Source organism: Crinia signifera, chromosome 2 (assembly GCF_055691185.1).
Source record: "Crinia signifera chromosome 2, ASM5569118v1, whole genome shotgun sequence".
Classification (NCBI taxonomy): Eukaryota; Metazoa; Chordata; class Amphibia; order Anura; family Myobatrachidae; genus Crinia; species Crinia signifera.
In genome coordinates, this window is record NC_139218.1 from 67,943,709 (window position 1) to 67,958,696 (window position 14,988).

At 41.4% G+C, this 14,988-nt stretch overlaps 1 protein-coding gene across 1 annotated transcript in view; it reads right to left on the bottom strand.

The window, feature by feature from the left end:
- Nucleotides 1–4,034: 4,034 nt before the first annotated feature.
- Nucleotides 4,035–14,988, bottom strand: part of CPD (carboxypeptidase D) — an 83,859-nt gene continuing 72,905 nt past the window's right edge. Inside the window, exons 18-21 of the mRNA XM_083172295.1 lie at nt 12,406–12,537; nt 9,578–9,763; nt 6,864–6,963; nt 4,035–5,824 (exon numbers count right to left, since the gene is read on the bottom strand). Coding sequence (XP_083028421.1) covers nt 5,598–5,824; nt 6,864–6,963; nt 9,578–9,763; nt 12,406–12,537 — 645 coding nt within the window. The 3' untranslated portion in view covers nt 4,035–5,597. The remainder of the gene's footprint in view (nt 5,825–6,863; nt 6,964–9,577; nt 9,764–12,405; nt 12,538–14,988) is intronic.

Consider the following 14,988-nt stretch of genomic DNA (forward strand, 5'->3'; position numbering starts at 1 on the left):
TATTTAAATTTTTATAGTTATAGTTACCAGTTTACCTAGTTCTTATGTTTTAAGTATTTAAAATGTTAATAAACTTTTATGAAAACCACTATACATTTTATTGTGCAGATTGCTATTCACACACACAGGTGAATGGGGCCTAGCAGAGAGGAGTGCATGGAATACTGCAATGGTGGACAATGGTTTATGTATATATATCTATATATACACAAACACACACACACACAGGTGAATGGGGCCTAGCAGAGAGGAGTGCATGGAATACTGCAATGGTGGACAATGGTTTATGTATATATATCTATATATACACAAACACACACACACACAGGTGAATGGGGCCTAGCAGAGAGGAGTGCATGGAATACTGCAATGGTGGACAATGGTTTATGTATATATATCTATATATACACAAACACACACACACACACAGGTGAATGGGGCCTAGCAGAGAGGAGTGCATGGAATACTGCAATGGTGGACAATGGTTTATGTATATATATCTATATATACACAAACACACACACACACAGGTGAATGGGGCCTAGCAGAGAGGAGTGCATGGAATACTGCAATGGTGGACAATGGTTTATGTATATATATCTATATATACACAAACACACACACACACACACAGGTGAATGGGGCCTAGCAGAGAGGAGTGCATGGAATACTGCAATGGTGGACAATGGTTTATGTATATATATCTATATATACACAAACACACAAACACACAGGTGAATGGGGCCTAGCAGAGAGGAGTGCTTGGAATACTGCAATGGTGGACATTGGTTATATGTATACACACACACATGGGGCCCACCCAAAAAAAACAGTGACATGGTCGGGTGCACGGTTGCCAAACCAGTGCTTTATACACACTATATACATTGGTGGCATCAGTGGGCATGCATAGAAGAGCATTGGGAGTGCAAACATACCAGGTTGTTGTTCTGGGAGATGAGACAAGAAGGAGAGTCCAACTGCTGCGCCAGCGCTGTTTGCTATGTGGAAAAACATGGCGCCGGGGGAGTGTTTAGGAAATGCCACTCAAATAGGCTGGATCAAACGACGGACGCACCGACGGACGGACGACGGAGGCGGCAAAAAACACTCACGATCTGCATACGATTGACGGTCGGTCGGCCTGGGATTGACGGATCCTACCTGCAGCACGTAGGACCAAAGATGCGACCAAACGAGCGGCGTGAACGCGCATTGGATCGGAATCGGATCAAATAAATGTCAAAAACACACGATAGTACATACAATCTGCATACAACCGGTCGGAATTGGATCTAAATTGACAGAATCGGGCCCTAGTCGTCCTGGTGTGTACCCAGCATTAGTCACAGTAACCTGCAAGTGGAGCCAATCTATGGTATACTTGACCAGAATAAATCACAAAGCAATAGCAGGCTAACCACGAGAGGAAGTGAGACTTACATAACATTCGCGGCAAAGACTGCCGGCTAGGCGACTAACACATTAATGACTATGTACAGAATATATTTATGTAACATGTATACACAAATGTGGTGATTAGCTAAGCTGCCGGTGAAAAGAGAATACATCTCTATTAAGTAAATGCATTTTCTTCCTACATTGAGCATACAATTGATGTTAGATATTGTGGAAGATTTTTGACTTTTTTAAAAAAAAACTATATATCATCTTTCTTGGGAACGTGATAGTAAGGCTACTGTAAGCCTACAAATCCTCTTGTTCAGAAAAGATAAACCCATACCTACTGGCATAATACTCTGCAAAAGATATTGTAACAACTTGGATACATTGTATGGACAGAACTGTAACTGTCAAATTTATTTGCTACATGAGGCTCTTAACCTCACATACTTAAGTAACCATTACTGCCTACCTAGGCACAGAAATGTGTACCCAATTTTTGCAGACAGTTTGTGTTGACAGTTTGTGAGACCCGGGGTTGACAAACTACCTATCTGTCACATAACCACACTGGGGACAGCAAGCACACCATAAGGCTCAAAATCTGCCAAGTGGGACACTTGCAGTACCAGTGGGTAATCTGGCAGCAACAGACCCGTGACAGACCGTCTAGAGAAAGGCCTAACAGGCCTGATTCTCATAAACCGGGTTAAAATATACCTTTGCTGAATACTGAACAAGGGGGTGTGGTGCCCACATGGGCACAAATAAGCGAGTGTGACTCAATATATGTTTATATGTTTGTGTGTGAACGCCTAAAAACGTTTTGTCTAGTATTTATTTTAAGGAGAACCAAATAAAAGTTAATTCTTAAACTCAATCACACCCTGGGATGGAGCAATCCACCCCACTCCCTCATGTGTAACTAGTACCCTCATCAGCAAATCCCTACTTATGACACTGTCCCCACAGCAAGGCTCGCATTAAAGAGCGCTGTAACGCAGCCTATAATAAGATTGTAAGCTTGCGAGCAGGGCCCTCCTACATTTTGACTGTCTGTAAATACCCTGTTTTGTTTCACTGTCTGCTACTGTAAAGCGCAACGGAATATGCTGCGCTATATAAGAAACTGTTAATAAATAAATAAATAAATTAATCCTCAAGCTTGTGTCACAATACCTTATACCCAACACATTGCTGATACCATAACAAACATCCCGACAGATGTTTTAATAGATTACAGTATGTAATCACAGTCCAAGAGTGCCCCAAAAAGAGTCTTTTCTTCTTCTGCTCCTACTGTTTGGAGTATTGTAAGCAGGATGCTTTGTGGCATTTGCGTATGTAACGGCTTTCTTCTGACGACTCGACCATGCAGCCCATTTTTCTTCAAATGCCTCCTTAATGTACATCTTCAAACAACCACACCACTTTTTTTCAGAGTCTTGTATTTTAGTTGAAGTTATTTGTGGATTTTTCTTTGCATCCCAAACAATTTTTTGAATCGAATGATTGCATGCATTTTTAAGCTTACATTCGACGCGATGCGCAGGCACGCCGTCGAATGTTGCATCGATAGATATTATGAGCTGCACATAATATTTATCGAATTGCATGAGCAATCGCATGTGGATTGCTCGAATGCAATCAGCGGCGGGTTCGGGGAGGGGGCCGGGATGGGTACTGGATCGCTGTCAGGGAGCCGGTACCTTAATGCTGGGGACCGGAGGGACAACGCAGTAGCAGGGGGGAGGCATGGCGACTGTGTAGTGGGGACCAGAGTCGTGGAGCTTTCAGGAAGCGGGACTCGGCAGCAGATGACTTTGAAACACTGGAAGGCCCTCTGATTGGCTGATGCTGCTGAGAGAGAGCTCTCTCAGCCAATCAGAGGGCCGTCCCAGTGTTTCAAAGTCACTGCTGCTGCTGACAAGTCCCGCCGCCTGAAAGCTCCACCGCTATGGTCCCCAGCTCTGGTCCCGCCTACACAGCCCCACACCACCCGATGTCCATCGCAGGATGGCATGCGACATCGGGTGCTGCACTGGGCACCACTTAATGCGATAGGACATCCCATCGCACATATGTATGGGCAGCATCACAAATGTGTGCAGCAACAAGTGTGCAGCAAAAGGAATACTTCCTATCCCTTTTTCCTGAGCCTTTGTGTCTCCCTGATACGGTCATCCCTCAGCCTCTGATACAGGAGAGGAAAGCAGAGTTTGGGTGAGAAACATACACACAGCTCCCTACAAAATTATTATTGTACATATTGCATATACAGTAGAATTAGTTCAAAATACTTATTCTGTAGCATTTTTGATTAATGTATCTGTGCAATGATTTTGACATCTACTGCGCCTTCTTGAATAGTATATGGGAAGAAAGTCCTACATTATAAAGCGCAATCACTCAAAAAAATACAGAGTAAAAAATGTATCTAATTATGATCCAGAAATCTGACTAACTTTGGAACAAATATGCATCCTGTATTTATTACCATAAAAAGTTGAGAACCTCTTTGAAATTAAAACCATAATCTTAGAAGCCGTGGAGAATGTGTTGCTGCTTACAGGCACATGTGCAACATGAACTACAATATTTGTACTTGTTTAAAGACAATACGCGTCACATTCCAAACTACAACACATTTTAATGGTGGTACTTAAAGCATATCAAACACTTTTCTTCAACAAAATCAAGGCATTAATCCCCAGGGGAAGGTGTTGCAGCATTGTAACTCTCAATACCATTATCTTTCTAATGCTGCTGCTACTGCAACAAGGCACTTCAGGAGTTATTACATATTTATACAGCAAGGGAAATGTATATAAAAGGTCCAGAGTGCCTTATTGAGAAACACGTAATACTGCATGGCCTTGGGGGTGTATCCGATATTCATGGTTGTAAGTTTGCGTTCGTCCATAGTGTGGTTATAAACCGCATACAGCAAAGCACAGGCCAGCACAGTATACTTAACATTCTACAATAGGGGTGATTTGTTTGTACCATAGCTTCAACTTACAGATGATTTAAAAAATACAAATTTACCGTTCACAAAAATAAATAATGCCCCAATTAGGGACTCCACCATTACCTGTAATGCTCTCTTGGCCATGTATGAAAAAAAAAAATCAATACTAAATCTCAGGTTTAATCAATGAACAAAGTGCAAGGTTTGTTTACTGTGTGGCTTCTGGAGTGGTGAAACACAGCGGGTTCTAAACAGGCAGAACATTATAAGGCAGTGGATTTGGCAGCTATCTGTAAAAGTAGTAAATACCACTTCAACTTTTACCCCTGGTCAAAAACATTACATAAGGAAATAATTTAAATAAAGATAAAACTGCTATGTTAGCCATAACAATGCAGAATACTACTGTACTGGAATATGGGGCATACAATGAGACACCATTGTAAATATAGGCAGGATGTTTTGTCTGTTTTTTGAAAAATTATTTTTGTATTGTTATAAAAGGAACAGTAGTGCATCATTTAGATGGGCCTTCAAGAATGAGACAAAAGGGAAACAAAAAATACCATAGCAAGCATCATCACACAAATCATATTACTAGAAATGGAAGAAAGAAAAAGGGCACAATGCTGTACCTACTGCTAATGTAGTGTTTGAGAGAACCAAGAGACATTGGGACACTCAGTTTTCCAGGAACCTACATCGTACAAGCGCAAGAACTGAAACCTACAACTACTGCTATTATGACGTTACATTTTTTTTCCTGTAGCATAAATAAAAACTGGCCATGATATTATTCCAATCAATTACCGTATACGATAAAAAAAGAACATTGCCTTCACCCATTCAGTCATATTGTTCTGATGTGCAGACATCATTTATAAGTGAAGAGGCTCGATGAGGCACCTTGCCAGATATTGCAATAAATCCTATTCATCCCATCATGGCCGCCGCGTGGTGAAAACGTGCATCTGGTAAGGCTTTATCAGCAATCCAACGTTGTTCAAGCCTTACATTTTCACGCTATGTTTTTAGCAGACATTGGAATCCAGGTGCACGCGCACAAAAAAAAATAAACAATAATTAAAGAGCACTTATCACAAAAATAGTTCAAGAGAAAATCAATGGCAAAACTGCAGGGAGTTGCCAAACCAGAAATAGTTCCCAGGAATTAAAGAGATCTGGATCTCCTAGTTGGTGCAACTGATCCTGGCTACTGTTCTCAATGCTTGCTGGTGTACAGTGTCTCTTCCTCTGTGTCCGTTTCATCCTGGAACTCATTACTTAGAAGGGATTTCTTAGAACCAGCGGACATAAGATGGATTTCGTCCTCGTAGTCGTCATTGTGCTGGCGCAACCGATGGAATCCGTCTTTATGTCTATTGGACTTAATCGAACAAACGCACCAGATGATGCAGGCTGTAAGTAGCAAGGCTGTCATTGTGGCTCCTGAAAGCAAATAATAATAATAAATGAAGGTTGCAGTTTAAAACATACAAAAAAAACATCAAATGTAGAGCCCAAATTTTTTCTCACCTACCAACTGTCTAAACAGAAGTTCCAAGGTACCTACAATGGGCATTTATTAATATTGTTTGCGCCTGTCTTTATAGCAGAGCAATCTCCACAGTTCATCACTTCTGCCACACTGTCCACTCTAAGGGTATATGCTCTATCATGCCCTCATTATCACCACTTCTTCAGAGAATATTCTATTCCAAAGAAATGTGGAGAACTGGGTTTCCATAAATGCCTCCACTAAAAAGAATGCTTATAAATTGTTATATTGGTGGTATAAAGCAGTGGCTCTCAACTTTGGTCCTCAAGTACCACCAACAGTTCAAGTTTTCTAAGTCACCCAGCAGGTGCACAAGTGCATTCATTGGTCAATGACAAATTTAAAAAGATTCACAGATGGAGCTTATTATTTCACTTGTGATTCTGTGTGGAGACATGGAAAACATGCACTGTTGGAGGTACTTGAGGACCGAAATTGAGAACCACTGGTATAAAGTCTACACTAGGCTCTGTGGCATTTCTTGGATGCTATGGAGCAATTGTAATCAATTGGGGCATGTGTGGTGGAGTCATCTCAAACTTCAACCCTATTGGAAATAATTTTTTTTTTTTTTGCATCCCAAGTCTTTAATTTGCATGATACTACTATATTTTGCTTCACTTGCCTATCCCTGATTTTTCCAAACATGATTGGAAATTATTCTGACACATAGGAGGTCCTCTTCAGAATATGTAACCAGGTCTTTCATGTGGGTTCTATGTGGTCTTACATCAATCCCATCTGCTCTATTTCTACCGCCTTCCCTTGGGGTTTATGTTGCATACCCTAACTAGTGCCTTATCATCCATTACTATTAATTCTTGCTTGCATTGACTGCTGATTTTGTTGGATTACTGTAAATTACAATATACTAGAAGCACTTTATAACAAACAATACATTTTTGAAAATATTAAAGTATAATGTCATACCTGCAATGGTCACAACCAACTGCCTGGGCAGGCCAAAGATTCGGTTATCCATTATAAATATTATTTCTACAAGGCTAGCTTCATCATGCCGGACATGAACCTGAAAGAATAAAAAACACACAGCAAAGTTTCTTTATTCTGAATAAATTATATAATTATCGTTTATTTATATGGCGTCACAAGGGTCCAGCTGCACCCAACAATACATAAATGAGCAATAATCTAAAACAATTAACTAACAAATTACAGTACAAGACAACTTAGGACAAGAACATGGTAAATAAAGACAGTTCTGTCAGTGGACAGGACACTGAAGCAATTAATAGGGTGGCCGATAGATAGATATCTATCTATCTATATAGAGGGTACCACGGCTGCTGGCGGCACTCAAGGGGGACTTAGCGATATAAAGAAAAAGCTGGAGCCATGAACAGCTGTAATTCTAACAGTTTCGGAAGTTTATTCCTTCATCAGAGAATATATATATATATATATATATATATATATATATATATATATATATATATAGATAGATAGATAGATAGATAGATAGATAGATAGATAGATAGATAGATAGATAGATAGATATAGATCTATCTATCTTCTAAGAAAAGCTCATAAGGAAAGAGGGCCCTACTCATGAGAGCTTACAATGTTATATGGAGGGGATTCCACATATGAATCTGTACTGCCTTATGTCCAATATACTGAACAGTGCAATAGTATGCGACAACTTGGAATTCATTGTACAGCTTCCATCACAATCTATTTACAGATTGCCTATGACATGTTACATTGTTACATAGTAGATAAGGCTGAATAAAGACTTGCATCCATCGAGTTCAACCTAGGTTTTAATAGCTGATCCCTTGTAGAAGACAGAATATGATTCTTCTTAGTACCCTTGGATGCTTTTATCCAATAAATGTTTGTCCAACCTTATTTTGAACGAATTTATTGTATCTGCCTACACGTCTAACTAAAATTCCAAAAACTTAAATTACAAACTGAAGAAATGAAAAAAGTATAGAGTGACAAATAAGTATGTATGTTACATTTTCCCAAACTCCCTGAAGTACAGTATTAGGCCTCCTCTCCATCATTGGCCACAAGCCTCTTATAGTATGTTGATTGAGTCCTCACTACTTATACTGTATTTAAGCTGTAATGTGTATTGAACTGTGGCGTTCCTTACTTGTACTCTATTTTTGTTATTTATTCAATGTTATGCCAAGTTTGGTCTCCCTGTACTGTTCCTTTGTACGGTGCTGCGAAACACTTGTGGCGCCTTATAAATAAAATTATAATAATATTCGGTACTTATGTATTATCTGGGCTCCCATGTTAAATGCACCCCATTTTTTCATACCCCTACTATCCAACTACGCATGGAGTTGATTTTATATAGTGTGGCGAGCGCAGCGAGCCACCGTGCCCGAAGCGTGGCGAGCCCCGCGAGGGGACGCGGCCTCATAAGAAAAACGGGAGCCCAGATATAACATAAGTACCTCATATTCTAACAAATAGAAAATGTATTATACAAAAGTGATAAAACAGCTCAACTGAGAGACCATTTTATCTCCTATCTTCCGTGCGAATGCTTTTGACTATGAAACGTGATCTCATTAGGGGCTTTCTAATATCTACAGAAAGTTATTTTTGGAATGAGAGTCTGGTGCATTAAGAATATATTCTGCTTATATGGTTTCAAAAGGAAGGACTAGGAATCACAGGGGTCATATGCCCTCCCCCTGAACCCCCTCGGTACCACGCGAGGGGATGTATGCAAACACATCCCCTCGCATGCGATCGAAGGGGAGAGAAATTATTTGATGGTTGCCGACCATCAAATGGTTTCTCTCCCCTTTGGAAATAAAGAGTCAGTCTGAACTGCTATGGGGTCCAGAGCTGAGAGGGGCCACCTTCCCTGTGTCATACATATTTTCCACTACTGAATAGTACATATAGGCTTACAAACTTTTGCCTTGGGGCCTGAAACATATCTAGTTATGCCCTTAGAACTGCTCATTTTTGATGCCTTAAAGCCCCGGATTTAGCCACGTAATGTGTCTAACTCAGTCTACAGAAATGGATAGGGCACCCAAATAATGGACTCTGCACACATTTAACGCACCTCATAAGACTAGGAGAAGAAAGGTCTTCCCCGCAGCGAACAGGTTTCTAACAGGAGCAACAATTTAATTGTACTGTTTAGCACTATTAGTGGTAGTCGCATGGGAAAACAATTGACCTGCCCCAAGTATGTCATGTGAATTGGGGGTACTGTGTTGCATAAAATAATGTGCACTAGCAGCCCTACAATGTGACCTAACATGAGCTAAAGCACCACTAAGCATTGGGACAGGAGAGAAATAGGAAAGATGTGCATACTGTCATTTCCAGAAGTCACTAGTACAATCTGCTATCACAGATGATGTGAAACACATTACCACTATTATCACACTTTCTCTTTGCGCTGTGCAGGAGTAAGTAGGTCCAGCTTGACTGCATCACTGACACATGACAGTAGCGTCCATGTTTACTGGTCTAGCCTGCAAATTTTTTGTTAAAATGAGATCTCCCAACCCCACCCCCAACACAATCCTTGAAAATGTATTCGGTTAGCATTAGTACATCCAACTAGATACAACTGCAAGCTGCCTGGTGAATGATAGAGCACATGAACTAGGTTACCAATAAAGAGAAAACAATACCTGGGTATGCTGCTGCTGGTATCCCTCCGCAATGGCATTAATGTTATGGAATCCCGGTGCTAACAGAACATGGAAGTATCCTCCTTCCTTGGTGTAGACTTTCACTCCTTCGTTAAATATAATTGTTGCTTTAGGAACGGCTTTTCCTTTCTCATCCCTTACAACGCCATGTACGCCCTTATGCACCTAGAACCAAAAGAATCACTATTTACATTTGTACACACTACAGTGACATAGGAGCCATCACTGCAATTCAACCTCTAGGGATAAAACGGCTTCATAACGTAGTTGCCTTGTATATCTGCTAATCTATGGTAGCACAATGCAATCTTATTACATTTAAATACTCTGCCTTAATTACAGAAAATAATTAGGCTATGCAACTGAGACGGTACGAAGGGACATAGAACAAATCCACAGTACACAGCAGGAGGGGACATAGAACAGATCTACAGTACACAGCACATGGGGGCATAGAACAGATCCATAATACAGAGAACACAAACCTGCCTTCTCAGACTTCTGCAGAAACCTTGACTGACAAAGTAAAGAGAAGCAGAGCTGGCTGTATTCAGTTCCTATCACTTATTGATGGAAATCGCTAAATCCACCTATACTATTACACGTTCTATTTTCCATTTATAGCCTGCTCTGGTTACATTTCACTATTACAGTCACCTTTGGAGTTTAGTAAATTAACCCATACAGTAGCGCTAGATAATATAAGTACAGATTGGAGGCAAATTGACTTCCAGGGCTTTGAAATGCACCAGAAACACACAGGTGTAACCAGTACACCAGAACAGACAAAACTAAAAAACATTCTGGCCATATGCTAAATGCATCTCTATTTCTGTCCAACTCTGGAAGAATAAAACATGCACCAGATTTATGCCAGGAATGATCACTAATTTATGCACAGGTTTAAGAGGAGATCAAACTGTAGAAGCCCCCATACACGACTACTGTATTTTGGCTGATTTCACCCACTCCCGGCAGATCAGGCTGAGAAATAGGCCGAAATTGTGTGTGTGTTTGATGCCCTATTAGGTCTGATGCGCGGTCCCATGCACATCGGGCCTGAGTTGATGGTCCGACCTGCATGCAAGTCCGACCTCTGACTCCGACCCCCCCCCCCCCCAGTGGCAGGGAACAGAGGTTGCATGTGATGCATCACATGTTAAAGGGCCACATGCAATTCTGCCACGCGGGAAGGTCACAGGCGGCTTGCAGGGGATCGGATGGCCATACATTGCTGCAATACATCGCAGTAGTGTATGGCCAAACAAAGCTTTGTGTGTTTTGAGAGTGTAACAGATGTTTAAGTCACATTTACTACTCATTTACTTAGTGATTTTTAGGATGAATTGCGCACTCAGAGTGGGATAGGGGGGCAAGTCTGGGGGCAATGGGTGTTCGGTATGAGGAGGAGAGGCGGGTTGGAGGTATGAGTGAGAGTCAGTGGGGTATGGTGTGTTGTTTGTATGTGGTACTCTTTATCTAGGTGTGGTAGGTACAAATGATACACTATATGCAAATGGTGGATGAATAGTAGACTTTTATTTCAAAACAATCAGTTGATTGTCGGCCTTTAGCTCCTGGGACTGGACCCTGTGTCTCACAGGAGGACCACCACAGTGTCAGTCTTGAGGGACCTAGGAGAGGTGTAAGGGACTCCTTTAGGGAACCCTCTCTCATAGGGTCCTCACCTGGATCCTATGTTCCCCCTGGTGATTGGTGGTGGTGGCGGCCTGTTTGTGGGGCAGTTGGTGCGTCCTGTTGTACAGTTTAGGCAAATGTACTTGGGGTCTGTAAACCTTTACTTGGCATTCTAACTTTGTGAAGGGGTGTTCAGAATCATACCCAGAAATTGAAGATGGGATGGAACGAAATTATTATTTTTTAAATGGACAATCCAACCGTAATGGATAAGTACTCGGTGGGTTAGACAGACATTTTCTCGAAGAGTAAGTTTTAAAACAAAGCCTAGATAAACAGGTCAACCAGATATGGTACCAGATATTTATCATCATACCCAAAGAATGGAGATGAGTGATCATTACAGACATTACCTTGGTAAATACGCTGGGTGCCGAAGAGAGACCGAATAACAATGCCCAGAACTGCTAATGAGCCTCGTGTACAGCAAACCGAAGGAAGGCCTAATGTGGTTCCGAGATTGGAATGTACGAACCCTTTGATGTCCAGGCAAAACAAGAAACTCCGTAGGCTCCAGACTTTCGATATTCTTGAACAGGTAGAATGCCAAGTAAAGGTTTACAGATTTCAGGTTGAGAACGGGTCTGAGGGATCATTCTGGTTGTGAATCCCCACCCTCACCCCACCCCCTGAGAGACTTGGGTCTGAGTATTTCTCCCTGCATACTGCAGAGAGATCTCAATGCTATGAATACACAGGTAGTGAAGGGGAGGTACACACTATGTAGCCCCAAACCAATGAGAAGCAGTGGAATGGTAAAAGCTGCTCATACCATCTTCTTTATAAATTGTGGCATGTCTTGCCTAACTGGCATCAGGTATCCAGAGACCCAGACTTCTTAATAAGCAACAAAAGTTCCCTCCCAAGGTATCCACGACAGTAGCAGCTGGCTGACAGTCTGTCGTCAGATGTTACAGGGGAAAAAATTGTGTAGGGCTGGACCCATGGTCTCTTCAGAATCCAGTAGAACGTTATTATAAAGCAGAGCCTAACATGTTGCCAATTCATAACTACAGGAGTTTGAATCACTAGGAATAGTGAACAGTATTTATAAAAATTAAAAAAAAGCAGCAAGAGCATGAAAATAATCTTCATAGAAATATCCTTACCTCTACCAGCATGGCAAGAAGTGGCTTTTTGTTGTCAGTCCAGAGAGACTTTAGCTGCCCAGCACTGGGAAATAAGCAGCAACTAGTGTAGACTGTTATCTCTGGGCAGTGACCATAGCTTACACTGAAATCCTTTATATAAAAAAAAAAGGGGGGGGGGGGGGGACAGTTCTGTTAAAACAAACCAATTTTTTTATTGTATAGTGACCAGACAGCACAAAATCAAGGTCATAATATATGGAGTATGAACATTTTCACTACTATTTTTGGTACTTGTTTCCTAGCACGGCGCCCATAGCATACCGTACTTAGTGGTGTGCGATGCAATGCGATATTCCCGTTAAATTAACAGGAGTGCTTGTACAATGAAATATTGCATAGCAAATGGCATGTGATGCGATTTTTAATTATACAAGCACCCTGATGGGTGCTTACAATGTTAAATTCACCCCCATTGTCAACGCCAACCCCACTATCAACGCCAACCCGAAGCGTGGCGAGCACAGCGAGCGGCGGCGGTATACGTCCTTCGACCTTTTCATACCCCCACTATCCACGTCGGCGTGGAGTTGTCCTTAGATAGTGTGGCGAGCGCAGCGAGCCACCAAGCCCGAAGTGTGGCGAGCCCTGCGAGGGGAAGCGGAATACAAGCCCGAAGCATGGCGAGCCCGGCGAGGGGACTCAGAATACATGTAAAGTAACCAGTGTCCCCTTGCGGGGTACGCTGCGCTCGCCACACTATCTAAAATCAACTCCACGCCGACAAGGATAGTGGGGTATGAAAAAGTGGGAGGACGCGTACCGCCGCCGCTCGCCACGCTTCCGGTTTGGCGTTAATAGTGGGGGTGGCGTTGACAATGGGGGTGCATTTAACATTGTAAGCACCCATCAGGGTGCTTGTACAAATAAAAATCGAATCGCATGCCGCTATATTGCATGCGATGCGATTGTATAAGATGCACTACGATCAAAATCGGGGGCGCCGTGCTAGAAAAAAAGTACCCCATTTTCCTGCAACCTAAGCATTCAGTCACCAGAATCATATATTTCATTGTGCGGATGAACCTATAGGCCCCTATACACTAGTGCAATTTGGCCCTTTTCTTCACAAACCCGTGTGCATCAGGTCTGATCCAAAGTTATTCACCACTGCACCAAGCCTACATTGTGTTTTTGGGCGGTCAATGTCCAAAAACACAATGCGAAATCACGTGTTTTTGAAAAACACGAAAGCGATATAATTTGCAGCTCAGTGAGTTGTTGCCAAAGAGGGGGCATGGCCTTGACTGCATGGGGGTGTGCACTGACAAGGGGCATGTGCACTGTTTTGTCCATTTGGATGCATACCCAGTACTTCCTGAGCAGCTGGGCAGCCCCCAGACTCCCCTTTCCTGCACTGTTTTGATGCCCTTTTTTTGTTTTGTTTTTTTTTAAACAAAAGATAGGCCGGTGTGAATTACAATCTACAAAAAAACATGCCAAAGAATGACTAACACAGATAGGGCAGGTTGAGACTGGGAGAACCAAGGGTAGCCCCCAAACTGCTGCTGTGGTTTAAATAAAACAACATTTTTCTCTAACTTGACCATGTTTTTTGATAGTAAAGAAAAAGAGTCCCAATATCTGGATGGACCCAGAAGATCTGCCGCTATTGGAACAAAGTTCTGACTTTAACTAACCAATTGTTCAAACTCCAGTTACGCTTCCATCGTATACACCTATTACCTGCAAATTTTACAATGTGTAAGGCAGACATATTATTTGTTTCCCATTATCATGTTTATTGCTTTGGTAACAAAAAAATAAAAAAACTTCACTGTAAAGGGATCAAGAAATCAAAGCCTCTTATCAGCGTTGTCCTCCTGCAATGTATTTACTTTGACTAGAGAGATACCTTTTCGGATTTAAAACATGGCAGATCATTTGCAAAGCCTTGGATAGAGACAACAAGGATGGAAATAAAGTACCAGCCAATCAACTAATGTAATTTTTCAAACAGACTGTACATGGCAGTTAAGGTATCCTGCCAATCAGCTCCTAACTACCATGTTAAAAGCTGTGCTTGAAAAATGAGATTTATCACTCTCCGTATTATCACTTTTAAAGGCTTATAATATCTCGCCATAGGTTTGACAGCAACCGATTGGCTGGTACCTGTGCTAGACCCGCATTAACTCTCTACAGAACTTAGACCAGATCACACTTTATAAGAAATGGAAACTTTATATTAATACTATGAACCACATAAATGGTCTGACTATGGGTTCCTTAATCAATTTTTGATTTTGCAATGGTTGTGTAAGTTCTTGTATACACCATCTGTCACCCATACATACAGACATTGATTATTGATCCATGTCCTTTATACAAGTATATGATAAGCTCCTCCTTAATTATGCTATGTGACTCCTACATGCATAATAGTATGTTTATTCTCGCCTTTCATTTTTACTCACATTTATTTCTTTATTTCCATTTTTAACCTTTTATACAATTTAAAATTTGGCATTTAACATCTTAGTACTGTATCAGCTTTGTTTTTCGTGTTGTCTTGAAATAATCTACTTATTGCTTCTAAACTTT